The sequence below is a fragment of the Aegilops tauschii genome, chromosome 3 (genome assembly GCF_002575655.3).
Source record: "Aegilops tauschii subsp. strangulata cultivar AL8/78 chromosome 3, Aet v6.0, whole genome shotgun sequence".
Classification (NCBI taxonomy): domain Eukaryota; kingdom Viridiplantae; phylum Streptophyta; class Magnoliopsida; order Poales; family Poaceae; genus Aegilops; species Aegilops tauschii.
The window spans coordinates 28,976,296-29,001,874 of NC_053037.3; the positions used below are offsets into that span (position 1 = coordinate 28,976,296).

The 25,579-nt window shown below is 45.3% G+C and overlaps 2 protein-coding genes across 2 annotated transcripts; one reads left to right on the forward strand and one right to left on the reverse strand.

Annotated features, from left to right (window-relative positions):
* Positions 1 to 105: 105 nt before the first annotated feature.
* On the forward strand, positions 106 to 4,942 carry LOC109776921 (uncharacterized). Its single transcript, XM_020335583.4, has 8 exons — positions 106 to 350; positions 1,111 to 1,172; positions 1,516 to 1,659; positions 3,916 to 3,989; positions 4,107 to 4,161; positions 4,237 to 4,299; positions 4,402 to 4,529; positions 4,634 to 4,942. Exons 1-8 carry the CDS (start codon positions 299 to 301, stop codon positions 4,710 to 4,712), a joined length of 657 nt encoding a protein of 218 aa, XP_020191172.1. The 5' UTR covers positions 106 to 298; the 3' UTR covers positions 4,713 to 4,942.
* A 298-nt stretch (positions 4,943 to 5,240) lies between these two features.
* Positions 5,241 to 6,609, reverse strand: LOC120976396 (uncharacterized). Its single transcript, XM_073511512.1, has 3 exons — positions 6,399 to 6,609; positions 5,462 to 6,085; positions 5,241 to 5,373 (listed from the first exon to the last, which is right to left on the reverse strand). Exons 1-3 carry the CDS (start codon positions 6,607 to 6,609, stop codon positions 5,354 to 5,356), a joined length of 855 nt encoding a protein of 284 aa, XP_073367613.1. The 3' UTR covers positions 5,241 to 5,353.
* Positions 6,610 to 25,579: the final 18,970 nt, after the last annotated feature.

The following is a 25,579-nucleotide window of genomic DNA, read 5'->3' on the forward strand; positions in this document are numbered from 1 at the left end:
TTTGCAAGCCCCCTAAAACACAAATTCATTTTTTTTACATGCTAAAACACAAATCCATTGCAACCATAAGCTCCACAAGGTAGCAAAAGTTGATCGCATTGATAACAAAAGTGAAAAAAAGGTACAGTAGCAAAAGTGAATAAGTGATCATATTGACAACCTTTTTTGGTGCAAAATACCTGTCAACAATTCATCGTTGAGACACGACTCGAGGCACCAAAACGCCACACTTCTTCTCGAAACATCCATCCAGCCTCGTCGCCGGCGACCTCACCCGCCGCCGCAGCCGCCGCCGAAGATGCCGGTCAGGGTGGTCGACACCGCCACCCCTTCCTCGCAGTCCTCATCAGGTTTCGCCCGCCCTCCCTCCCTCCCTCCCTTGCCCCCCTCCCATCTACCCACGCGCGCCCGCTTTGCTCGTCGCCGGTTCCCAGCTCCAGATCCGATCGGGGGCTGCTCTGGCACCCGCTCCGGATCGATCCAGCGCGTGTCGGATCCAGATCACTCTTAGGCTGGACCGGATTGTGCGAGTAATTTGGTATGCTGTTGATTTTAGGATTTGTATGACTCTGTATCCTTCTGACCGCGTAAAGCAGGCTGCTGTAATCCGGCCACTCGTGCAGTGCGTTATTGTGATCTTGAGGAGGGTCCAGATGATTCTATGAACCTGCTGCTCCAGTGCCACCTGGGAGTACCGGGGATTTGGGGTAGAACCGATTGGTTCTGACCTCTGAATTCCTTTTGATTTTCTGTCGGCTGTTTAAGGAAGATTCCTAGATAATCAAGTGTTGCATATGTTTGACTGATTTTAATCATTCGCGCGTGGTGAATTTGTGTCACGGCGTTTGAGCTCCTGAATGCATTGGGCGTGTGAAAAGCTGTGCTCAATACTGTTCCAAGTTGCTGTATCTGGAGAAAAAGAAACATATTAGAGATCTTGTTATTCAAAGAACAATTTGACCATAAATTTGGTCCACGCTTTTGCATCGGGGGTCTGAAATCAATGTCGAAAAATTAACATGGTTATCGCCTTGCAGCCTTAGCTGTTTTTATGATGCTTTTCTTGTTTGGCAGCTCGTCATATAATACTGATTGAAATTATTGTTGCAGGACAAGAGGCAAATGCTGTGCAGCCGTCTCCTCCTAGCTGCTCACTCTTAACTGCTGGAAGAGTAAGTCTTTTTGGTGCCATATTTGAACCTTCGATTGAGGTGGAACAGCTGAAGCTTGAATTATTGTTTATCAAAAGGGTTGTTCAAAACCACAGTTATCATGCAGTTTGACTGATTTTTGTTACTACCCTGTCCTCCCGTAAAGCAAATGTGAAATATATTACTCCCTCCAATCCATATTACTTGTTGCTGGTTTAGTACAACTTTGTCAGTGTCATTAGTTGGGTATGATGTCAAGCTAGAGTGCTGTTTTCCCTCCATTTTCTCTTTGCTATCCTTGAATAAAAGCTGTGGTGCTCATGTCACTGTGAATTAGCCTAATCTACCTGTATATTTCATCCAGTGTTTTGCAGGAACTCAGAATGTTTCAAGTTTACAAAAAGATGAAGCATGGAAAGTCAATGTTCGTATCCATGGTTGTGATATTGAACAGGGTTATTTATGTGGAACAATGGAGGCACTTAATGTTCCCTTAGCCGACACACCTGTAAGAAACTTGTTTCTTCTTCCATTTTGACTCCCTGACTTTATATGTTATATCTTTTCCTCGAGAAACATTTATGGACAGATGAAAACCAGTTTTTCCTTTTATAAATTACGAAATTTAGTTTTTTTTGTCTTATTATCATTACTAAATTTCCAATGTCAATGTGCATTTAGATACATTAAATTAAATACCGGGTCACCATATAATTTTTTTAAAATGAACTAGAGAAATGTGCTGCTGCAGAGGCAGACTGATTTTTCTTAAGGAGACAAGAGGGGGAGGGCACCCAGGCCTTTTTTGAAGAAGAAACAATAAACTTGGGTGCGGTATTCACCCCTGTGGGGTCCGAACCTGGCTTGCTCAGAGTACCAGGCAGTGCTTCTACCAATGAGGAGATAATTGCACGTACCGTCCTGGAAGTCGACGGCGAGGTCCAACATGATCCTGGAAGTTGAGAAGTGCTTCAATACGGTCCCGATACATGGAAATACGTGATCAATACGGTCCTGGAAGTTGAAACGGCAGTCCTAGCTCTACACGCTGCATACATATTGCATATTCTCGCGTACGACATGTCAGCACGGGGCCACGTCCGTATAGGACCCATGTGTCAGTGGGAGCCAGAAATAGAAGAAACAAAAGGCGGTGGGGGGTTTCGAACCTGCGACCTCGGCACGTACGTCGCGTGTGCTTAGCCACCAGACAAGCGCTTTCTCTTGATTGCTGTAGGGATGTATTTCCTATTATATATACCTCATTGTCTTTTCCGCTGTAGCACACACACACTTTTTTCCCCCTGAGGACGCGCGTGCTAGCAAATTAAGCTGGCAGCAGTATTTGTTTTTGTCGCGAAAAACAGTAGTATTTGCTCCTAATAAGATGCACATGGTTTTATATTTAGACAAACAGACAAAGAAAATGGATTTATATTTTTGTATAACCTGTCATTTTGTTGGACTAATAACTTTAGCTTGTCACATTTTACCTTGTCCTTATGCATGAAAAATATTTACTTAGATGTCAGAAACTAAAAACAAATGATTACTTGTGGAAAATAGAAGTTCTTCTAAATTTGTTGTAGGTAAGATAAATTTTATTGTTTAAGTGAAGGCACACTTTGGACAATTTCTTCGCATTTCATATCTATTTTCATTTGTGTCAGTGAACTGATTTTAGTAGATTTTCAAGCGCTAGTTTTCTATTCTAAATATGCAAAAACATAATAAATTAATCTCATGTTTGATAGATTACCGTGCCAAGTTTACACCGCAAAAACACACACATGCTGTTTTCCGGATGTGCTATATATATGTACCATTCAGTGTTATGTGTTAAAGTTATTTTTTTGCGGAACTATGTGTTTAAGTTTTCAACCCTGAAAGCACATGTTGATTTCGGAATCTGCTTACATATATCATTAGAAGTAATCCATATATTTCTTCCATTTGTCATGGTTGTGAAATTCCAAAGTAAAAAAATTGGATCCTTGTGGATTTGATGATTTACGTGGTCGAATAATAAAATTAATGTTTCTTTCATTATTAGCTTCTGGTTATCAGTGAGCGAACGAACTTGAAATGGCCACATTAAGGATTTTTAAGAAGAAAATGCATGCAGGCGCACTAGTGCTCATAAGAAGGGAATAATCTATTTATTAATATCGATAGCCCTGGTTGAGTTGGCTAGCACGTGCGAGCGAGCGAGCGAACATGCATTCTGCCTGGTCGTGTGTTCGACTCGCTAGGCGATAGCAATTTTAACTTGTATTTTCTCCTCGCACTCACTGACAGGCAGGTCCCACACAGGTGGAGAGAGAGAGAGAGTTGACCTGTTGTCCAGCAGCGCGTTACGCAATACGTATGCGATGTGTAGAGCCAGGACCGTCGTTCCATGTATCAGGACCGTATTGATCACGTATTTCCATGTACCGGGACCGTATTGAAGCACTTCTCAACCTCGAGGACCATGTTGGACCTTGCCGCCGACTTCGAGGACGATACGTGCAATTATCTCACCATGAGCTAGCACTCAGTTCTCAGAGGCATGCTGATTTTTTTTTAAAGTTCTAGAAACAATTGCACTACTTGAGAAGAAAATCCAACAGGCAGAAAATCAAGTATTGGGGTTTTAAAGGAAAAATAAAGTACTTTGTGGATAATCGTCAGAGTTTCTAGATTTATAGTTGATGCATTTCCCCCACGATCTGTTTTTTACATTAACTTCAACTTCGCTTATGGGCTCTCTTTCTTTCCATAGGTGGTGACATTCTGGGAGGGGGAGATAGTAGATGCTAAAAATTATACTTTTTTTACTGGCAAGTGGGAGGCATCGTGAGTATTGTTTATGTCAATGCCATCATTTAACTTTTGTTCACACACATATGTCCTGGTGCAGGATAACATTCCAAACTTACTCTTGGAAACACAATTCTTGTTTTTGTTTTGCAGAGCAGAGGATGATGTAAGACACTGGTCCAAGTTCCCATCATTTACCCCTCTTCTGGTAACCAATTGCTTAAATTGGTGTGGTCAGCAACATGAATTTGAGAATGTGTTACTAATTTATTTTGTTTTGCAGAGTCAGATTGAGGCAGATGGTGGCAAGTCTGTGGACCTTAGCAACTATCCTTATATATTTATGGTACTGTACCACCTGACATGTTCATATGTAGAAGCATCATCATATCTTGAAATGCTTATCTGTTGCATTTATTAGCTTCCAATTTTCTGATGCTACTTGCAGAGATGGAAAGAGCAGTACTTTGTTAATGTGGGAGTGGACTGCGGGTTGACCATAGCTGGTTTCTATTACGTCTGCTTTTCTTGTAGCGATGGATCCATTAGTGGCTTTTATTACGACCCAAACAGCAGGTAATGAATAATTTGCCACAGTTTACACATTGCAAGCTTACTACAGAATTTCTTACTGTAATTAGTAAGTTGTTTCAAACATCTTTTGTTTTCTTTGTGTGTAGTCCATTTCAGAAGCTTGAATTGAAGTGCACCAACGAGAAACAATCTGGGTTCACCTTTTCTTCGTATGAGCTGCAGTGACATGCATGACGCTATTAATTGAAGTGGCAGAGATTAACGGGCGAACTTCCTGTGCTTGCCAATATGAACATATACTGTGTGTGTATTGAACCCGTAGTTCCTGATGTTCCTTTGAAATAGTTGAGATGTTATGTATGTATGGTTGTGCCAGACCAAACAATTATGTAACTTATCCTTTTGCAATCTCAGTATTCTGGGAAAAAAGTATCAATTTGTTTATTTTATCGAAAGTTCGCCTGTGTTATTTTTTGTGTTTCTTGTCATAACATCCATATTCAGTGTGATGGGCATTTTTTGTGCCTGTTTTCGCATAAATTAACTGTAGAGTTGAGTATTTTTTGGTTCAGTTATTGTCAAAGGAATCTGTGACAGAATCATAGTGCTGGGGTTTATCTGAAGAGGAACTTGATCAAGATTGTAGTCCTTTACTTTACTCTCCTGTACAAAGGTAAAGAAACCTCCTTTGGTTTCATTTTACAACACACAAGATGTTTTTACTATCAATTCTACGAACAAAGTATTACTCGGGGCATGCTCTTGGTCTTCGCCTCCAGCATCTATATACTGTAAGGTGAATAACTCTCTACTGATGCCGTGTCACTGTGTTCATCTCTTGCTTCAAGCAGTAGTTAATCCTCTAATTAATAGAACTCTTCTGCATCTGCATGTCATAAGTTTCCAGTTAGCTAATATAGTGTTCAGTAACATATTTTTGCAGATAGGATTGTCCTTGCACAATAGTGGCTTACCTTCTGCAGCACAAGGACGTGTAGACAGCGAAACAGGAGGAAATTCTACTCTCCCTTCTTGCAGGAACCAAGAAGAGATTTTCTTTGCCCTCTGCATCAAAGGCCTTTCAACATTCTCAGTCCACGCGTCTAACAGATTTAGGGCAGCCTCAGTGATAACTTCCGCAAGTGCTTCGTCATCTGGACTAGGCTCCAGTTTGAGCAGAAGGTATCTATTAACTGATACTAATATCTCTACCATGTGCCTTTTGTCGATATTGTATGCTACCATTGTATCTTGGATTCTAGAGACCATCTTGAGGGCAGCCTGGAATACTGTAGCACATGCCTTTCTGAATATCTCGGTTGTCGATTCAGGGCATTCCTTGTTGCTGTAGACTTTGTTTTCGATTTCTGGCCTGTATTCTAGTATCGGTGCAAATGTCACGGTCTTCTGCTTGGATGTTTTGACCCGCAGCTTCTTTGATTCCATCAGCATTTCATTGGCTTCCTTCATTTCTGACTCGAACCTGCTGCTGACCTTGAAGAATGGTTGTTCCTGGCAAGCGGTGGGGCTCGGGGCTGGCGTGTTCTGCCTTGATGATGCTTGCACGTAGACCTCAGGTTCGAACTCCGACTCAGCAACTGCAGTTCACATGGACATAAAAATTTATCGTGTTTCGTCGCAACTGAACTATAAAGAATTGGTGTGTTTGCTGAACTGAACTGGAGATAGTTAGACAGGTGGTGTTTCATTTGAACTTAGCATACATGAAGATGGGTGTAGTGCCGTGCTTGGGGTTCCAAGGCGCTCATCATCATCGTATTGTCCCCCCCTGCCGTAGGTGTCATCCGAGCTGGGCCCGATACGTGGTGTCCACATCATCATCTCATCGTGCGAGGGATGCTTCTTTTTGTGATGCAGAAGGTGCATCCATTTCTTAGCCTTGCTCTTTACCTTGCCCAGCACTGGCTTCTTCTGGCTCCCTCCTGGGGTCTTTGGCGACCCCGTGGGGCTCACCGGTGGCGCCCGCGGTGAAGGGCTCACCAGCGGCGTCCTCAGTGAAGGGCTCACCAGCGGCGTCCGTGGTGAAGCGCTCACCAGCGGCGTCCGTGGTGATGAGCTCACCAACGGTGAAGGCGAATAATATCGTTGTTGCTCCTCCCATTCATCATATGGAGTTTGGCCTGCAAACCAACGGTCACCCAAGGTTAAGCTATGGGCAAATTTCCATTTTCAGCAGGGTGAGTGAGCGCCCAAACATCTTTGCAGAGGAGAGAATGGCAAAACATTGATGAAGCCATGCAGCACCGTGAGGAATCGGAAACATGTGCTTAGGGGAAGATGAAATCCTGACAAAAATCACAATCGACGCCAACAAATCTCTTACCGTGTTGGGCGACGTGGGGGTCGCCTCGCTTGCCGCTGATCCCCTTCTTCAATTTTCTGAGTCCGTTCATGTCTGTGTGCAGGAAATGAAGGCGAATCCGGAAACTGAAATTCGGGAGGAGCCGGAGCCTGCTTTTTCAGGGGATGATGTTGTGCTGGTAAAAGGCGAGCAAAATGGGTTCTGCTGGACCTATCCTAAAGTTGGTAAAGTTGAGGTTGCCATTCCGTTTTGAAGTTATAGTGGCATCAGGGGTGGATTCCGGGAGGGTAGCGGTCGCGTTTTGCCGTGCTATTTCTGGGGTGGTGTTTGGTGGTCAAGAGACCTCCAAAAACTCTGTTTTTCCATATGTTTCATACAATCATTGCTTTACTTCTCGCTCACTCTATTGCCTTTCTTGCTCCTCACAGTGGATAGATTCCAGCCTTCATAAAAACTGTCGTCCGAGGCTGCGTATGCATGTGTTCATCTCGGCGTTTGGGTCGTGGGTACTGAAATAAATCATGTTAAAAGGATGGTTAGAAAATAATTATGTTGGTTGTCTTGTGTTTGGAGCCCAAAGACTACCAGATGAATGAATGGACAAAGACTACTAATGGAATCTGTTGCAGCGTCCATTGATGAAAGGTTTTTAGTGGTTTGTTTCCATGTGTTTGCAGCTCTGCAAGTGAACTAGGTTTGACGGTGCATTATTCCACAAGTAGAGGATTATAGTTCTTCTTGAAATGTAAAGATGCGATCGGTTAAGGATCACTATAGTGTGAATAGAAGTCACCACTCCAAGATTTATGAGCTTGTTTCCATATATGTTTTGTCAAGACATTTGTCTTATGTCAAAATTACAGCATGATTACTCTCTGAATCGAGGGCTTTGAGATGATACAATCTTATGACCACATCGTATGATCTTTGTTTATGTTAACAAATATTTCTGAAAATATGAATTTTTAAAAAGTTTTATCCCTCAAACTGTTAACTTGATTGACGATCCGCTTTCACCATTGGCTTCCTCATGGCGAGACCTTCGAAACTAGATTTCATATCTATAATTCCATATGTTTCGACAACAATTTTTGTTTCATCGGTGCTTGCCACATTACTCTTACTCATGGTTCAGTTAGCATGGCAAAACAAAGCAGATCCATGACCGGGGCAGGCGGCCGGGGGTGAGGATGTCGCCGTCGCCGTCGCAAGATTGAGGAGGGAAGGATGGGGGGACGCGGTGTGGGCTGTGTCGTTTGTCGGATTAATGCGAGGGGGGTTTTCACAAATTGTCATCGCGGACAACTTTTATCGGACGGAGGGAGTACTATACAGTACTAGTAATTTGTACGTGCTTTGCACGTTAGATTATTATGAGTAATCAAAATACTAAATCATTTAAACTAAAACTAAATTGCCTATCTTATGATAAAACTTTCATGCAATTTTCAAAAGTACATTTGTGTTTTCGAGTGGGAGCTCATGGATTTTTTTTGCTATTCACATCAAACAACAGTAGCACAACGAATTCCTATACGAAGAATGCTTTAGAAAAAACATTCATTTTTTCCAAGAGAAATGTTATTGTTATTGACATGTTTGTGAAATCTTATATTTTAAAAATTGAAATTTGAAATATAGAGTAAATTAGTTTGATGCAGTAATCTTCACACCTTTACGCCAGAGGTTTCTTATAAAATCTATTTCATTTGTGTCGTCGCCCTCACAGCGTGTTAAATAACTTAACATCTTGTTAAGAAAAATAATATAAAATCAAAATCAAAATTTTCTACTGGTTTTTTTGAATATTTCTCTCAGCAACCAGCAATATTGCCATGTGTACACTCTTTTCTTCATCTACAAACAAAAATGTGTACAGTCTTTTCTACAGCACATTACTTCTTTTGAGAGAAGTGAGAAATGCTTCCATGCATGTAGCACTCCGTGAGATGGAGTAAATCGCTACTGTAGTAGTACAGGCTGATATCCTCACACGCATCTGGTCTAGATAGTTCGAGCGTGTACATGTAAATACTCGTTGGTGGAATATTTAATTCTTCACTGCAGCAGACCGCTATGGTTGCAGTCCAACGGCGCGTCCGTGACAAGTCTGGAAGATCCAGATTGGCAGCGTTTTGGCGCGCATCGGTACAACACGAATCCAGGAAACCTCAGCCGTTGGATCAGTTAAGTCTAGTATTGATAAACAGTGGAGATTCACCTGGCGTAACAAATCAACGGCTAAGGGTTTGCTACTACAACACGATGCACTGCTAGTCCATGTTCAAAAATTGATGTACTATAGTAGTAGAGATAAAGCATAGTAACCGGAATAAATGGTCTGAAGGGACTGAGCTGCCTTGGGCAGACATTCACAGTTCCAAAAGGAATAACTCATTTGCAGTTCATTCTCGGTTTTTACATGTTTGCTCTGCCATAAATCCTTGCAGAACTCACGGCCAGTGTGCGTGTTGCCTCCATCCCCGGAGCTGCAAGAGCGGCATGGCGGATGTAGGTGGGAGGAGCTACATCGGCTGTTGCGCTCGAGCCGGACGATCATGTGGCCTCCAGAACCGCCTCTTTGCTGGCATCACCAACGATGTTGCTCAAATGTTGAAGACGAGGACGAGTGGCGGAGGGGAGGGGTGCGGCCAGCCGACCGCGCGGTAGGCGACGGAGGAGCCAGCCGAACGCGCGGGAGGCCGCCCCGGCCAGCGACCGCAGCGTCATCTGAGGCCGACGACCACGGCCACCAACCGAGCCGGCCAGCACGCGCGAGGCGCAAGGGCCACAGCCAGGACACGGAGACGCGCGGGAGGCCGCTCCGATGTCCATGGCGACGCCGCGCCGGGAACCCTTACGGCCGCAAGGCCACGCGCGAGGCATGACGAAGAGCAGGCGCTCGGGGGCGGAGCGGCGCCGGGGGAGAGAAGCGCGGAAGACGGCTGGCAGCGGCCGGGAACGGAGCCGGCGGCGGCGCTCGGGAGAGAAGGGGAGGGAGTTACAGGGGTGAGTGTTGGCAGAGGGGACCGGGCTCCGGGGGCCAGAAAAAGGGCCTCAGCGGGCCTCGACCGAGTTTATCAGGGTTCGCGGGGCTTCAGGGTTCACTGCTTGAGTGTGAGAGTGTGAGTAATAAGAGAGCTAGGCAGTTTTTTATATAGCCAAAAAAACTTATAATTTTTATATGGGCTGGCATGTTAAGCACACTAGGTACGTTAGGCACGTTATATGATAATAAGTCCAGAAAATTAAAATAAGGAAAATGCCATCATGTGAGATAAATCTTGAGTTTTATGCGTGAATGCCTTATTAAAACATTCCATCCCTGAAAAGTAGAAGAGTACAAAGACACACTCTAAATTACAAAAGAAAAAGAAAGTTACAAAAGCATAAGAAAATTACAAAAGGAAAAAAATACAAAGACTACAATGCTCTTCTTCTTCTCCTTCTTGAGTGTAAGTTCTTCAAACGTGGCCATCAGTTCATTGTTCTCGACCGTGTGTTCGTCTCTTCTTCTGGCTAGTTCTCCGTCTTTCACGCTCATGAGTGTTCTCATCATATCCGGGGGAGACTCGTTTTCTTTCCTCAAGTATTCTTTCAGCTAGACTGAAAGCAGACTCTGGTGATGTAGATGAGACGGGTACTGATAACACAACCCATGCTAATATGAAAAAACACCGGATATGTAACATTGTGTTCATGCCACCACTGAATTATGTCAAAGTCGTTGTCCTCATCTTCATTGAAGTTGACTTTGTCGCTGTTGAGGTACTTCGCTAACTCCCCACCACCTAAAAGTACAGGCGATGGTCCTGATATGGAAGAGCTCGGGGCAAAGGTGGAAGAACCAAATAACTTGCTCCATGCTCGTTTCATTTTTCCAGTTGGTGCTGGTGGAGGCCGCTGCATGCGAACTCCGGCATACTTTTGAGCGTACTTAGTATAAACGTCACAAAGCTTATCACGAACCTCAGTGGAATAAGCGATATAATCTATCCCTAGGGCCCTAGTTAGTATAGTGAGTGCACTAGCAAACAATTCAAGTTTAACCCTAGGATCCAAGATAAATGCAAATGCATACAAACTAGGAATCTTCGCCCAATATTTGCAATATTTGAGTTTCATGCAAGAAACCATAGAACTTAATAATACATTATATTCAAATGCTTTCAAGTGAGATGCAATGTCTACAAGAGTGTGCATCATTAAAGGAGATGTGGGATAATAAACCCCAGACAAAGAAATTGGTGTATCATAAAATATCTCTAAAAACTTGACCAAAGCATTAGCAACATTCCAAGTATCAGCAGTGATATGTTCTCTTTCCATATTTGCATTAATCCATCCCGAGAATGCAATTTCGTCTCGGATAACTGCCTTAAGCATCATATATGTAGAGTTCCATCTAACAAGCATGTCTAGATTGTACTTATGAGGAATTTTTCTAATGCTATGCAATATCTCTTGTAGCTACTAATTCGCTGAGTAGAGTTACCAAGAAAAGAAATTGCAGTGCGTATAATCTCAGCCTCTTTCTTGCATCTTTTGATATCACATTTAGCCATAAGATTAATTATATGACAAGCACAATGTTGATGCAGTAAAAAAGATGTAGCACATACAAAAAATAGATGAGTGGGGCTCTCCATTGCAGTTGTATTTGATGAAGCATTATCCAAAGTTACTGCAAATATCTTGTCGGTCAGACCAAATTCTAACACAACATTAAGTATAGCCTGAGCTATGTTTTCACCAGTGCGTGCTTCGTCAATTAATTCAAATCCTATAATTCTTTTTTGTAGTTCCCATTTTTTGTTAACATAATGAGAAACCACACTAATGTAGTCTTGCTTTGCCCGACCACTCCAGATATCAGATGCCAAAGAGACTGAAAAAGTGCATGTAGTAAAATCATCTTTTATTTTTTGAAGACTAGTTTTGCATAATTTTGTCATATCCCTAATTGTAGTTTGTCTAGAAACTGATTTGAAACTAGGAGTATGAACTTTTTGAATGTATTCGATAAAACCGAGCGAATCCACCTAATGGCAAGTCATTAGAAGCAATTAAACGACAAATTCCTTCTATATGAAGATCAGGATCATAGATGAAGTTCTGTACTGTACCGTCGGGGTTGAACTTGAGCGTGGCTCGTGTTCCCGCAGACTGCTTGTACGTTTTCTGGTGCTTGAGGGTGTGCCCGTTGAGGTGGCCAGTTCCTCCTTGCGCCCCCCCTTGGAAAGCAAGCGGGCGCATCTCTTGCACCGAGCTTTCAACATATTGATGTCGTCCTCCACGACTATTTCTTCATAGAACTAGTCCCAGCAGGTTGAGGTTTTGCGTCGAACCCTCTTTGGACCGATGGAGGTGGAGGTACTAGACTGGGTAGTGGATTAGCTGACGGGCGCTCCATACTCCTCGGAAGAGGGGTATGTGGTGGTATTGTGGGCTGTAGTATCCATCCACTCGGGGATGTCCACATCTAGATCACTAGTATTAAAATCGAACCGACTGGGATCACTACCCATGGGATCATCCATGTTTGAGTGTGAGAAATAAGAGGGAGAGGAGGTTTGAGTGTGAAAAATGAGAGGGTTGGGCAGCCCTTTCTATAGCAAAAATCTAACTTTTTTTGGGACCTAATTTGCCCTACAACGTTCAAATATTCAAAATTGAGACAAAACAAACCTAAACCCCTCAAATCCCACCTAAACCCCTCTAACCTCCCCCCTAAACCCTACCCACCGTATACTCTACCACCCTCTAGCACCCTTCCGTGAGCTCACCTACAGACTGATATAGGGACAATAACATATAGAACAATGCACTGTCCTTCCATTACAAACTAGAAACACTACAGGTTCAGTCACAATAGAAGGAGGAGGCTCTTCATTGCATCGAAACCCAAGAATTCATGCTTTACATGGTCTATCACCCATCCCGCTACTACCCTCACGTTTTCACCAGCGGATGCAAGCCAACGACTCTTTCTGTTATCGAAGGAATCTCTCGATAGATAGGATTCCTCCCATGTCGTGCCCGTGCCGGCCCATTACTGTGCGTGCCGTGCCACGTGCCAGGCACGACCCACGTGCAGAAAATATGCAGAAGAAAATACCCTCCAAAACCCCTAAACCCCTCCTTAAAGAAAACCACGGTGCCTGGCAGCTGCTGATGCGTGGCTGCCTTTTAGTCCCGGTCGGTGTTACCAACCGGGACTAAAGGTCCTCCTGCCTGGGCGCCTCACAGCGGTCACGTGGATCTTCTTTAGTCCCGGTTCGTAACACAACCGAGACTAAAAGTGGTGGGCATTAGTCCCGATCATTTAGTCCCGGTTGCAGAACCGGGACTAAAGGCCCTCTGAAACTGGGACTGATGCCCTGTTTTCTACTAGTGCATGGATCTTCCGAGATAATGGAGTTCTTATTGAATCATTTGATGGTTTCACCAAGCTGGATGAGGTGGTCCTTTATCGCTTGCCATTATGGATCCAAGTTCATAACGTGCTGCCCGGATACCGGACAAAAGCGGTGCATGAATATTTATGTAAAAGAGTTGGTAAAGTAATGCATGTGAACCTAACCCCTTTGGGTGATGGAAATTTTGTGCGAATTCGCATGAGGATGGATGTGAACAAACCTTTCACCATATTTCTCGCAATCATGAAAGAGAAGAAAAAAATGAACTACCAGGTGTTTTTATGAAGAGGTCCCCAAATTATGCTATGCGTGCAGGCTTCTTGAACACACCTATCTAGAGCATGGTAATGCAAAGATGAACCAAAGGATATGCAATGGGGTGATTTGTTGCTTGCGCCTATGATAGTGCTGCCTTTCCACAGGGGAGAGAACCCGCAAGGTGGGCGCCGAGGAGGGTGTGGAAAAGGGTGAGGCAGAGAAGGTTGAAGGGAGATGAAACGACTATTGGAATGAATCCTTTGATGGAACAGATGTGGATCTGCATGACACGACATCATACCCCGTTAAACGTACTACGGAGATGTATATTGAGAGGATAAAGGCATGTAGAAAAAGACTTGCTTTTGAGAACCTAGCAGAGATTGTATGCACATGACTTGGGAGTATCTCCAGGACTCGAATAAAATTCCTTGTGGAACTGAGAAGGAAGGGTCGCTTTTCACCCACAAAGACGAATGTAAGCTTTTCGCAAAGTTCTCAAAGAATGTGACCTCTTTGATTGGGCCAGCCTTTTTTTTAAGTTAATTGGGATCTTATCAAACTTGACTTGCTCGACCTGATGAATGATTTTCATAAGGGCTGCGCTGAGTTAGCGAGGATCAACAAAGCCTTCATTGTGCTTCTTCCAAAAAGAGTTGGAGCCACGACCCCCGCTAACTTCAGGCCGGTTTCCCCTGCAAAACTGTGTCATCAAGATCAACTCAAAATGCCTGGCCACCAGAGCTCAACCTTTTATCTCCTCAATCATTCACTAGGACCAGTCCGTTTTTATTAGGGGAAGAGGTATTGCTCATAATTTTTCCTATGCTGCTGATATTGTTCAAACTTGCTTCAAACGCAAAAAAATCGGCTATCGTCCTAAAACTAGACTTCCGCAAGGCTTTTGACTCCGTGTCTTGGACAACCTTGTCTGCCATTATGAGAGCTAAGGGCTTCCCTCCGGTGTGGTGTGATTGGATTCATAATCTTAATCAGACTAGCTAGTCGGCTGTGCTTCTTAATGGTAAACCTGGCCCATGGATCAACTGCAGACAGGGGCTTCGTCAAGGCGACTCGCTCTCTCCTTATCTCTTCATTATTGTAGCCGATGTGTTGCAACGTCTGATCCTGCAGGCATCCGCTAATGGCCTTCTATCACACCCGATCGATCCGAGCATTCGTTGCCCGGTACTACAGTACGCTGAGGACACACTTATCATTCTGCAAGCTGACCATGACCAACTTCAAACTTTAAAATCTATCCTTCTTGATTTCTCAAACGCCACGGGTCTGGTGATTAATTTCCACAAAAGCACTTTTGCTCCCATTCATGTTGATCCGGAACTTGCATCTCAACTTGCAACTAGTTTTGGCTGCGCGGTTGCATCGTTCCCTCAATCCTACCTTGGCCTTCCCCTCTCCACTCACAAATTAAACCTAAAGGATTTCTTCTTCATCGTTGACAAGATTGATCGTCGTCTCGCGGGTTGGCGAGGGGTTCTCCTCACCCTAGCAGGCCGTGCTGTTTTGGTTAGGGCAGTGCTTCGAGCCTTACCACTCTATGCCATGGCCGCTCTCCTGCTACCTATGGGTATTGTCCAGGAAATCGATAAACGTTGTAGGGCCTTTTTCTGGGCGGGTCAAGATAAAGTTTCAGGCGGACAGTGTAAAGTGGATTGGTAATTTGTGTGTGCGCCGTTCTCTCGAGGGGGTCTAGGTTTTTCTTCTCTGCATCACTTAAACTCTTGCCTACTGCTTTCCCACCTAAATAAGCTTCACTCAACTTTTGATACTGGGGCTCGCTCCCACCTCGCTGTCAAGTATGGATGGTATGATAACCGGGACCTTGATACTCCTCACCCTTTTGAATCTAATGTTTGGCATGACATTGCCAAGGGGCTTCAATTTTTCCAATCAATAACCAAGGTGCATATTGGCAATGGTATGACCACCGCCTTTTGGCTGGATCTTTGGGTACAAAACTCCAACCATAATCTCGCAACAATTTTCCCTGCTCTGTTCCCCCATACGCTCAGACCCTCGGCCACAGTTGCCCGGGTTCTAAGCATTCCTACTTTTAATCTGGATTTGGTACCGCGCCTTTCTCATGTCGCTGAGCTGGAACTAGAAAACCTATGCGCTATGCTGGCAACTGCCTCCTTGAATGTGCAAGTACATGACAAACGAATTGGACGTATCGACGGCAAGCCGCTGACTTGCAACTCGGCTTACAAGGCTATTTGGAGCGACAAGCCTATCGACTACTTCGCTCCAGCCATTTGGAAAAATTATGTACCCAACAAATGCAGAATTTTTCTATGGCTCGCAAGTAAAAATCGACTCTTCACCAACGAAAGACGCTTCAACAGGGGCCTATCTGACTCCAACTGCTGCCCGTTCTGCCCAGCCTCTGAATCAACGAGTCATCTATTCCTTCATTGCCCCAATCTTCGCCCTCCTTGGCAGGAACTGTCTCTCTTTCTGCTACAATACCGTCGGACTTTCAGCATCTTTGGGGCATGGACCTGGCCAACAGACCACGATCAACGGTCATCATTGCTATTCTCTGGAATATCTGGAAAAGAAGAAATGCAAAAGTTTTTAGGCAGGATCTGCAACCTATCCACCTCATCGCCCGCTCGGCTGCAGACGACCTCATACTTTGGTCCAACAGATGCTCCAACGAGCAGGCCGTGAACCATCTGCGTGATAGGTGTACTATGTTGTTCCACTTATCTATGAGATTGTAACCCAACTATTTTTGTAATCTCACCCTCGCCCCCAACTCTCACCTTCGTAAATGTACTCTATCTTATAATGAAATGGTTCAAGCCGGCGTAAGCCTGCCGTAGCTCCGTCAAAAGAAAAGAAATGTGACCTCTTTGATTTGGGATACGTGGGTGATATCTTAACGTGGAGGCAAGGTCAGAACCTATCGCATATTGTCCAGTGTATCCATATGATGTCACTGCTGCATCCCGTGACCTGATGAATGATTTTCATAAGGGCTGCGCTGAGTTAGCGGGGATCAACAAAGCCTTCATTGTGCTTCTTCCAAAAAGAGTTGGAGCCACGACCCCCGCTAACTTCAGGCCGGTTTCCCCTGCAAAACTGTGTCATCAAGATCAACTCAAAATGCCTGGCCACCAGAGCTCAACCTTTTATCTCCTCAATCATTCACTAGGACCAGTCCGTTTTTATTAGGGGAAGAGGTATTGCTCATAATTTTTCCTATGCTGCTGATATTGTTCAAACTTGCTTCAAACGCAAAAAAATCGGCTATCGTCCTAAAACTAGACTTCCGCAAGGCTTTTGACTCCGTGTCTTGGACAACCTTGTCTGCCATTATGAGAGCTAAGGGCTTCCCTCCGGTGTGGTGTGATTGGATTCATAATCTTAATCAGACTAGCTAGTCGGCTGTGCTTCTTAATGGTAAACCTGGCCCATGGATCAACTGCAGACAGGGGCTTCGTCAAGGCGACTCGCTCTCTCCTTATCTCTTCATTATTGTAGCCGATGTGTTGCAACGTCTGATCCTGCAGGCATCCGCTAATGGCCTTCTATCACACCCGATCGATCCGAGCATTCGTTGCCCGGTACTACAGTACGCTGAGGACACACTTATCATTCTGCAAGCTGACCATGACCAACTTCAAACTTTAAAATCTATCCTTCTTGATTTCTCAAACGCCACGGGTCTGGTGATTAATTTCCACAAAAGCACTTTTGCTCCCATTCATGTTGATCCGGAACTTGCATCTCAACTTGCAACTAGTTTTGGCTGCGCGGTTGCATCGTTCCCTCAATCCTACCTTGGCCTTCCCCTCTCCACTCACAAATTAAACCTAAAGGATTTCTTCTTCATCGTTGACAAGATTGATCGTCGTCTCGCGGGTTGGCGAGGGGTTCTCCTCACCCTAGCAGGCCGTGCTGTTTTGGTTAGGGCAGTGCTTCGAGCCTTACCACTCTATGCCATGGCCGCTCTCCTGCTACCTATGGGTATTGTCCAGGAAATCGATAAACGTTGTAGGGCCTTTTTCTGGGCGGGTCAAGATAAAGTTTCAGGCGGACAGTGTAAAGTGGATTGGTAATTTGTGTGTGCGCCGTTCTCTCGAGGGGGTCTAGGTTTTTCTTCTCTGCATCACTTAAACTCTTGCCTACTGCTTTCCCACCTAAATAAGCTTCACTCAACTTTTGATACTGGGGCTCGCTCCCACCTCGCTGTCAAGTATGGATGGTATGATAACCGGGACCTTGATACTCCTCACCCTTTTGAATCTAATGTTTGGCATGACATTGCCAAGGGGCTTCAATTTTTCCAATCAATAACCAAGGTGCATATTGGCAATGGTATGACCACCGCCTTTTGGCTGGATCTTTGGGTACAAAACTCCAACCATAATCTCGCAACAATTTTCCCTGCTCTGTTCCCCCATACGCTCAGACCCTCGGCCACAGTTGCCCGGGTTCTAAGCATTCCTACTTTTAATCTGGATTTGGTACCGCGCCTTTCTCATGTCGCTGAGCTGGAACTAGAAAACCTATGCGCTATGCTGGCAACTGCCTCCTTGAATGTGCAAGTACATGACAAACGAATTGGACGTATCGACGGCAAGCCGCTGACTTGCAACTCGGCTTACAAGGCTATTTGGAGCGACAAGCCTATCGACTACTTCGCTCCAGCCATTTGGAAAAATTATGTACCCAACAAATGCAGAATTTTTCTATGGCTCGCAAGTAAAAATCGACTCTTCACCAACGAAAGACGCTTCAACAGGGGCCTATCTGACTCCAACTGCTGCCCGTTCTGCCCAGCCTCTGAATCAACGAGTCATCTATTCCTTCATTGCCCCAATCTTCGCCCTCCTTGGCAGGAACTGTCTCTCTTTCTGCTACAATACCGTCGGACTTTCAGCATCTTTGGGGCATGGACCTGGCCAACAGACCACGATCAACGGTCATCATTGCTATTCTCTGGAATATCTGGAAAAGAAGAAATGCAAAAGTTTTTAGGCAGGATCTGCAACCTATCCACCTCATCGCCCGCTCGGCTGCAGACGACCTCATACTTTGGTCCAACAGATGCTCCAACGAGCAGGCCGTGAACCATCTGCGTGATAGGTGTACTATGTTGTTCCACTTATCTATGAGATTGTAACCCAACTATTTTTGTAATCTCACCCTCGCCCCCAACTCTCACCTTCGTAAATGTACTCTATCTTATAATGAAATGGTTCAAGCCGGCGTAAGCCTGCCGTAGCTCCGTCAAAAGAAAAGAAATGTGACCTCTTTGATTTGGGATACGTGGGTGATATCTTAACGTGGAGGCAAGGTCAGAACCTATCGCATATTGTCCAGTGTATCCATATGATGTCACTGCTGCATCCCGTGACCTGATGAATGATTTTCATAAGGGCTGCGCTGAGTTAGCGGGGATCAACAAAGCCTTCATTGTGCTTCTTCCAAAAAGAGTTGGAGCCACGACCCCCGCTAACTTCAGGCCGGTTTCCCCTGCAAAACTGTGTCATCAAGATCAACTCAAAATGCCTGGCCACCAGAGCTCAACCTTTTATCTCCTCAATCATTCACTAGGACCAGTCCGTTTTTATTAGGGGAAGAGGTATTGCTCATAATTTTTCCTATGCTGCTGATATTGTTCAAACTTGCTTCAAACGCAAAAAAATCGGCTATCGTCCTAAAACTAGACTTCCGCAAGGCTTTTGACTCCGTGTCTTGGACAACCTTGTCTGCCATTATGAGAGCTAAGGGCTTCCCTCCGGTGTGGTGTGATTGGATTCATAATCTTAATCAGACTAGCTAGTCGGCTGTGCTTCTTAATGGTAAACCTGGCCCATGGATCAACTGCAGACAGGGGCTTCGTCAAGGCGACTCGCTCTCTCCTTATCTCTTCATTATTGTAGCCGATGTGTTGCAACGTCTGATCCTGCAGGCATCCGCTAATGGCCTTCTATCACACCCGATCGATCCGAGCATTCGTTGCCCGGTACTACAGTACGCTGAGGACACACTTATCATTCTGCAAGCTGACCATGACCAACTTCAAACTTTAAAATCTATCCTTCTTGATTTCTCAAACGCCACGGGTCTGGTGATTAATTTCCACAAAAGCACTTTTGCTCCCATTCATGTTGATCCGGAACTTGCATCTCAACTTGCAACTAGTTTTGGCTGCGCGGTTGCATCGTTCCCTCAATCCTACCTTGGCCTTCCCCTCTCCACTCACAAATTAAACCTAAAGGATTTCTTCTTCATCGTTGACAAGATTGATCGTCGTCTCGCGGGTTGGCGAGGGGTTCTCCTCACCCTAGCAGGCCGTGCTGTTTTGGTTAGGGCAGTGCTTCGAGCCTTACCACTCTATGCCATGGCCGCTCTCCTGCTACCTATGGGTATTGTCCAGGAAATCGATAAACGTTGTAGGGCCTTTTTCTGGGCGGGTCAAGATAAAGTTTCAGGCGGACAGTGTAAAGTGGATTGGTAATTTGTGTGTGCGCCGTTCTCTCGAGGGGGTCTAGGTTTTTCTTCTCTGCATCACTTAAACTCTTGCCTACTGCTTTCCCACCTAAATAAGCTTCACTCAACTTTTGATACTGGGGCTCGCTCCCACCTCGCTGTCAAGTATGGATGGTATGATAACCGGGACCTTGATACTCCTCACCCTTTTGAATCTAATGTTTGGCATGACATTGCCAAGGGGCTTCAATTTTTCCAATCAATAACCAAGGTGCATATTGGCAATGGTATGACCACCGCCTTTTGGCTGGATCTTTGGGTACAAAACTCCAACCATAATCTCGCAACAATTTTCCCTGCTCTGTTCCCCCATACGCTCAGACCCTCGGCCACAGTTGCCCGGGTTCTAAGCATTCCTACTTTTAATCTGGATTTGGTACCGCGCCTTTCTCATGTCGCTGAGCTGGAACTAGAAAACCTATGCGCTATGCTGGCAACTGCCTCCTTGAATGTGCAAGTACATGACAAACGAATTGGACGTATCGACGGCAAGCCGCTGACTTGCAACTCGGCTTACAAGGCTATTTGGAGCGACAAGCCTATCGACTACTTCGCTCCAGCCATTTGGAAAAATTATGTACCCAACAAATGCAGAATTTTTCTATGGCTCGCAAGTAAAAATCGACTCTTCACCAACGAAAGACGCTTCAACAGGGGCCTATCTGACTCCAACTGCTGCCCGTTCTGCCCAGCCTCTGAATCAACGAGTCATCTATTCCTTCATTGCCCCAATCTTCGCCCTCCTTGGCAGGAACTGTCTCTCTTTCTGCTACAATACCGTCGGACTTTCAGCATCTTTGGGGCATGGACCTGGCCAACAGACCACGATCAACGGTCATCATTGCTATTCTCTGGAATATCTGGAAAAGAAGAAATGCAAAAGTTTTTAGGCAGGATCTGCAACCTATCCACCTCATCGCCCGCTCGGCTGCAGACGACCTCATACTTTGGTCCAACAGATGCTCCAACGAGCAGGCCGTGAACCATCTGCGTGATAGGTGTACTATGTTGTTCCACTTATCTATGAGATTGTAACCCAACTATTTTTGTAATCTCACCCTCGCCCCCAACTCTCACCTTCGTAAATGTACTCTATCTTATAATGAAATGGTTCAAGCCGGCGTAAGCCTGCCGTAGCTCCGTCAAAAGAAAAGAAATGTGACCTCTTTGATTTGGGATACGTGGGTGATATCTTAACGTGGAGGCAAGGTCAGAACCTATCGCATATTGTCCAGTGTATCCATATGATGTCACTGCTGCATCCCGTGACCTGATGAATGATTTTCATAAGGGCTGCGCTGAGTTAGCGGGGATCAACAAAGCCTTCATTGTGCTTCTTCCAAAAAGAGTTGGAGCCACGACCCCCGCTAACTTCAGGCCGGTTTCCCCTGCAAAACTGTGTCATCAAGATCAACTCAAAATGCCTGGCCACCAGAGCTCAACCTTTTATCTCCTCAATCATTCACTAGGACCAGTCCGTTTTTATTAGGGGAAGAGGTATTGCTCATAATTTTTCCTATGCTGCTGATATTGTTCAAACTTGCTTCAAACGCAAAAAAATCGGCTATCGTCCTAAAACTAGACTTCCGCAAGGCTTTTGACTCCGTGTCTTGGACAACCTTGTCTGCCATTATGAGAGCTAAGGGCTTCCCTCCGGTGTGGTGTGATTGGATTCATAATCTTAATCAGACTAGCTAGTCGGCTGTGCTTCTTAATGGTAAACCTGGCCCATGGATCAACTGCAGACAGGGGCTTCGTCAAGGCGACTCGCTCTCTCCTTATCTCTTCATTATTGTAGCCGATGTGTTGCAACGTCTGATCCTGCAGGCATCCGCTAATGGCCTTCTATCACACCCGATCGATCCGAGCATTCGTTGCCCGGTACTACAGTACGCTGAGGACACACTTATCATTCTGCAAGCTGACCATGACCAACTTCAAACTTTAAAATCTATCCTTCTTGATTTCTCAAACGCCACGGGTCTGGTGATTAATTTCCACAAAAGCACTTTTGCTCCCATTCATGTTGATCCGGAACTTGCATCTCAACTTGCAACTAGTTTTGGCTGCGCGGTTGCATCGTTCCCTCAATCCTACCTTGGCCTTCCCCTCTCCACTCACAAATTAAACCTAAAGGATTTCTTCTTCATCGTTGACAAGATTGATCGTCGTCTCGCGGGTTGGCGAGGGGTTCTCCTCACCCTAGCAGGCCGTGCTGTTTTGGTTAGGGCAGTGCTTCGAGCCTTACCACTCTATGCCATGGCCGCTCTCCTGCTACCTATGGGTATTGTCCAGGAAATCGATAAACGTTGTAGGGCCTTTTTCTGGGCGGGTCAAGATAAAGTTTCAGGCGGACAGTGTAAAGTGGATTGGTAATTTGTGTGTGCGCCGTTCTCTCGAGGGGGTCTAGGTTTTTCTTCTCTGCATCACTTAAACTCTTGCCTACTGCTTTCCCACCTAAATAAGCTTCACTCAACTTTTGATACTGGGGCTCGCTCCCACCTCGCTGTCAAGTATGGATGGTATGATAACCGGGACCTTGATACTCCTCACCCTTTTGAATCTAATGTTTGGCATGACATTGCCAAGGGGCTTCAATTTTTCCAATCAATAACCAAGGTGCATATTGGCAATGGTATGACCACCGCCTTTTGGCTGGATCTTTGGGTACAAAACTCCAACCATAATCTCGCAACAATTTTCCCTGCTCTGTTCCCCCATACGCTCAGACCCTCGGCCACAGTTGCCCGGGTTCTAAGCATTCCTACTTTTAATCTGGATTTGGTACCGCGCCTTTCTCATGTCGCTGAGCTGGAACTAGAAAACCTATGCGCTATGCTGGCAACTGCCTCCTTGAATGTGCAAGTACATGACAAACGAATTGGACGTATCGACGGCAAGCCGCTGACTTGCAACTCGGCTTACAAGGCTATTTGGAGCGACAAGCCTATCGACTACTTCGCTCCAGCCATTTGGAAAAATTATGTACCCAACAAATGCAGAATTTTTCTATGGCTCGCAAGTAAAAATCGACTCTTCACCAACGAAAGACGCTTCAACAGGGGCCTATCTGACTCCAACTGCTGCCCGTTCTGCCCAGCCTCTGAATCAACGAGTCATCTATTCCTTCATTGCCCCAATCTTCGCCCTCCTTGGCAGGAACTGTCTCTCTTTCTGCTACAATACCGTCGGACTTTCAGCATCTTTGGGGCATGGACCTGGCCAACAGACCACGATCAACGGTCATCATTGCTATTCTCTGGAATATCTGGAAAAGAAGAAATGCAAAAGTTTTTAGGCAGGATCTGCAACCTATCCACCTCATCGCCCGCTCGGCTGCAGACGACCTCATACTTTGGTCCAACAGATGCTCCAACGAGCAGGCCGTGAACCATCTGCGTGATAGGTGTACTATGTTGTTCCACTTATCTATGAGATTGTAACCCAACTATTTTTGTAATCTCACCCTCGCCCCCAACTCTCACCTTCGTAAATGTACTCTATCTTATAATGAAATGGTTCAAGCCGGCGTAAGCCTGCCGTAGCTCCGTCAAAAGAAAAGAAATGTGACCTCTTTGATTTGGGATACGTGGGTGATATCTTAACGTGGAGGCAAGGTCAGAACCTATCGCATATTGTCCAGTGTATCCATATGATGTCACTGCTGCATCCCGTGACCTGATGAATGATTTTCATAAGGGCTGCGCTGAGTTAGCGGGGATCAACAAAGCCTTCATTGTGCTTCTTCCAAAAAGAGTTGGAGCCACGACCCCCGCTAACTTCAGGCCGGTTTCCCCTGCAAAACTGTGTCATCAAGATCAACTCAAAATGCCTGGCCACCAGAGCTCAACCTTTTATCTCCTCAATCATTCACTAGGACCAGTCCGTTTTTATTAGGGGAAGAGGTATTGCTCATAATTTTTCCTATGCTGCTGATATTGTTCAAACTTGCTTCAAACGCAAAAAAATCGGCTATCGTCCTAAAACTAGACTTCCGCAAGGCTTTTGACTCCGTGTCTTGGACAACCTTGTCTGCCATTATGAGAGCTAAGGGCTTCCCTCCGGTGTGGTGTGATTGGATTCATAATCTTAATCAGACTAGCTAGTCGGCTGTGCTTCTTAATGGTAAACCTGGCCCATGGATCAACTGCAGACAGGGGCTTCGTCAAGGCGACTCGCTCTCTCCTTATCTCTTCATTATTGTAGCCGATGTGTTGCAACGTCTGATCCTGCAGGCATCCGCTAATGGCCTTCTATCACACCCGATCGATCCGAGCATTCGTTGCCCGGTACTACAGTACGCTGAGGACACACTTATCATTCTGCAAGCTGACCATGACCAACTTCAAACTTTAAAATCTATCCTTCTTGATTTCTCAAACGCCACGGGTCTGGTGATTAATTTCCACAAAAGCACTTTTGCTCCCATTCATGTTGATCCGGAACTTGCATCTCAACTTGCAACTAGTTTTGGCTGCGCGGTTGCATCGTTCCCTCAATCCTACCTTGGCCTTCCCCTCTCCACTCACAAATTAAACCTAAAGGATTTCTTCTTCATCGTTGACAAGATTGATCGTCGTCTCGCGGGTTGGCGAGGGGTTCTCCTCACCCTAGCAGGCCGTGCTGTTTTGGTTAGGGCAGTGCTTCGAGCCTTACCACTCTATGCCATGGCCGCTCTCCTGCTACCTATGGGTATTGTCCAGGAAATCGATAAACGTTGTAGGGCCTTTTTCTGGGCGGGTCAAGATAAAGTTTCAGGCGGACAGTGTAAAGTGGATTGGTAATTTGTGTGTGCGCCGTTCTCTCGAGGGGGTCTAGGTTTTTCTTCTCTGCATCACTTAAACTCTTGCCTACTGCTTTCCCACCTAAATAAGCTTCACTCAACTTTTGATACTGGGGCTCGCTCCCACCTCGCTGTCAAGTATGGATGGTATGATAACCGGGACCTTGATACTCCTCACCCTTTTGAATCTAATGTTTGGCATGACATTGCCAAGGGGCTTCAATTTTTCCAATCAATAACCAAGGTGCATATTGGCAATGGTATGACCACCGCCTTTTGGCTGGATCTTTGGGTACAAAACTCCAACCATAATCTCGCAACAATTTTCCCTGCTCTGTTCCCCCATACGCTCAGACCCTCGGCCACAGTTGCCCGGGTTCTAAGCATTCCTACTTTTAATCTGGATTTGGTACCGCGCCTTTCTCATGTCGCTGAGCTGGAACTAGAAAACCTATGCGCTATGCTGGCAACTGCCTCCTTGAATGTGCAAGTACATGACAAACGAATTGGACGTATCGACGGCAAGCCGCTGACTTGCAACTCGGCTTACAAGGCTATTTGGAGCGACAAGCCTATCGACTACTTCGCTCCAGCCATTTGGAAAAATTATGTACCCAACAAATGCAGAATTTTTCTATGGCTCGCAAGTAAAAATCGACTCTTCACCAACGAAAGACGCTTCAACAGGGGCCTATCTGACTCCAACTGCTGCCCGTTCTGCCCAGCCTCTGAATCAACGAGTCATCTATTCCTTCATTGCCCCAATCTTCGCCCTCCT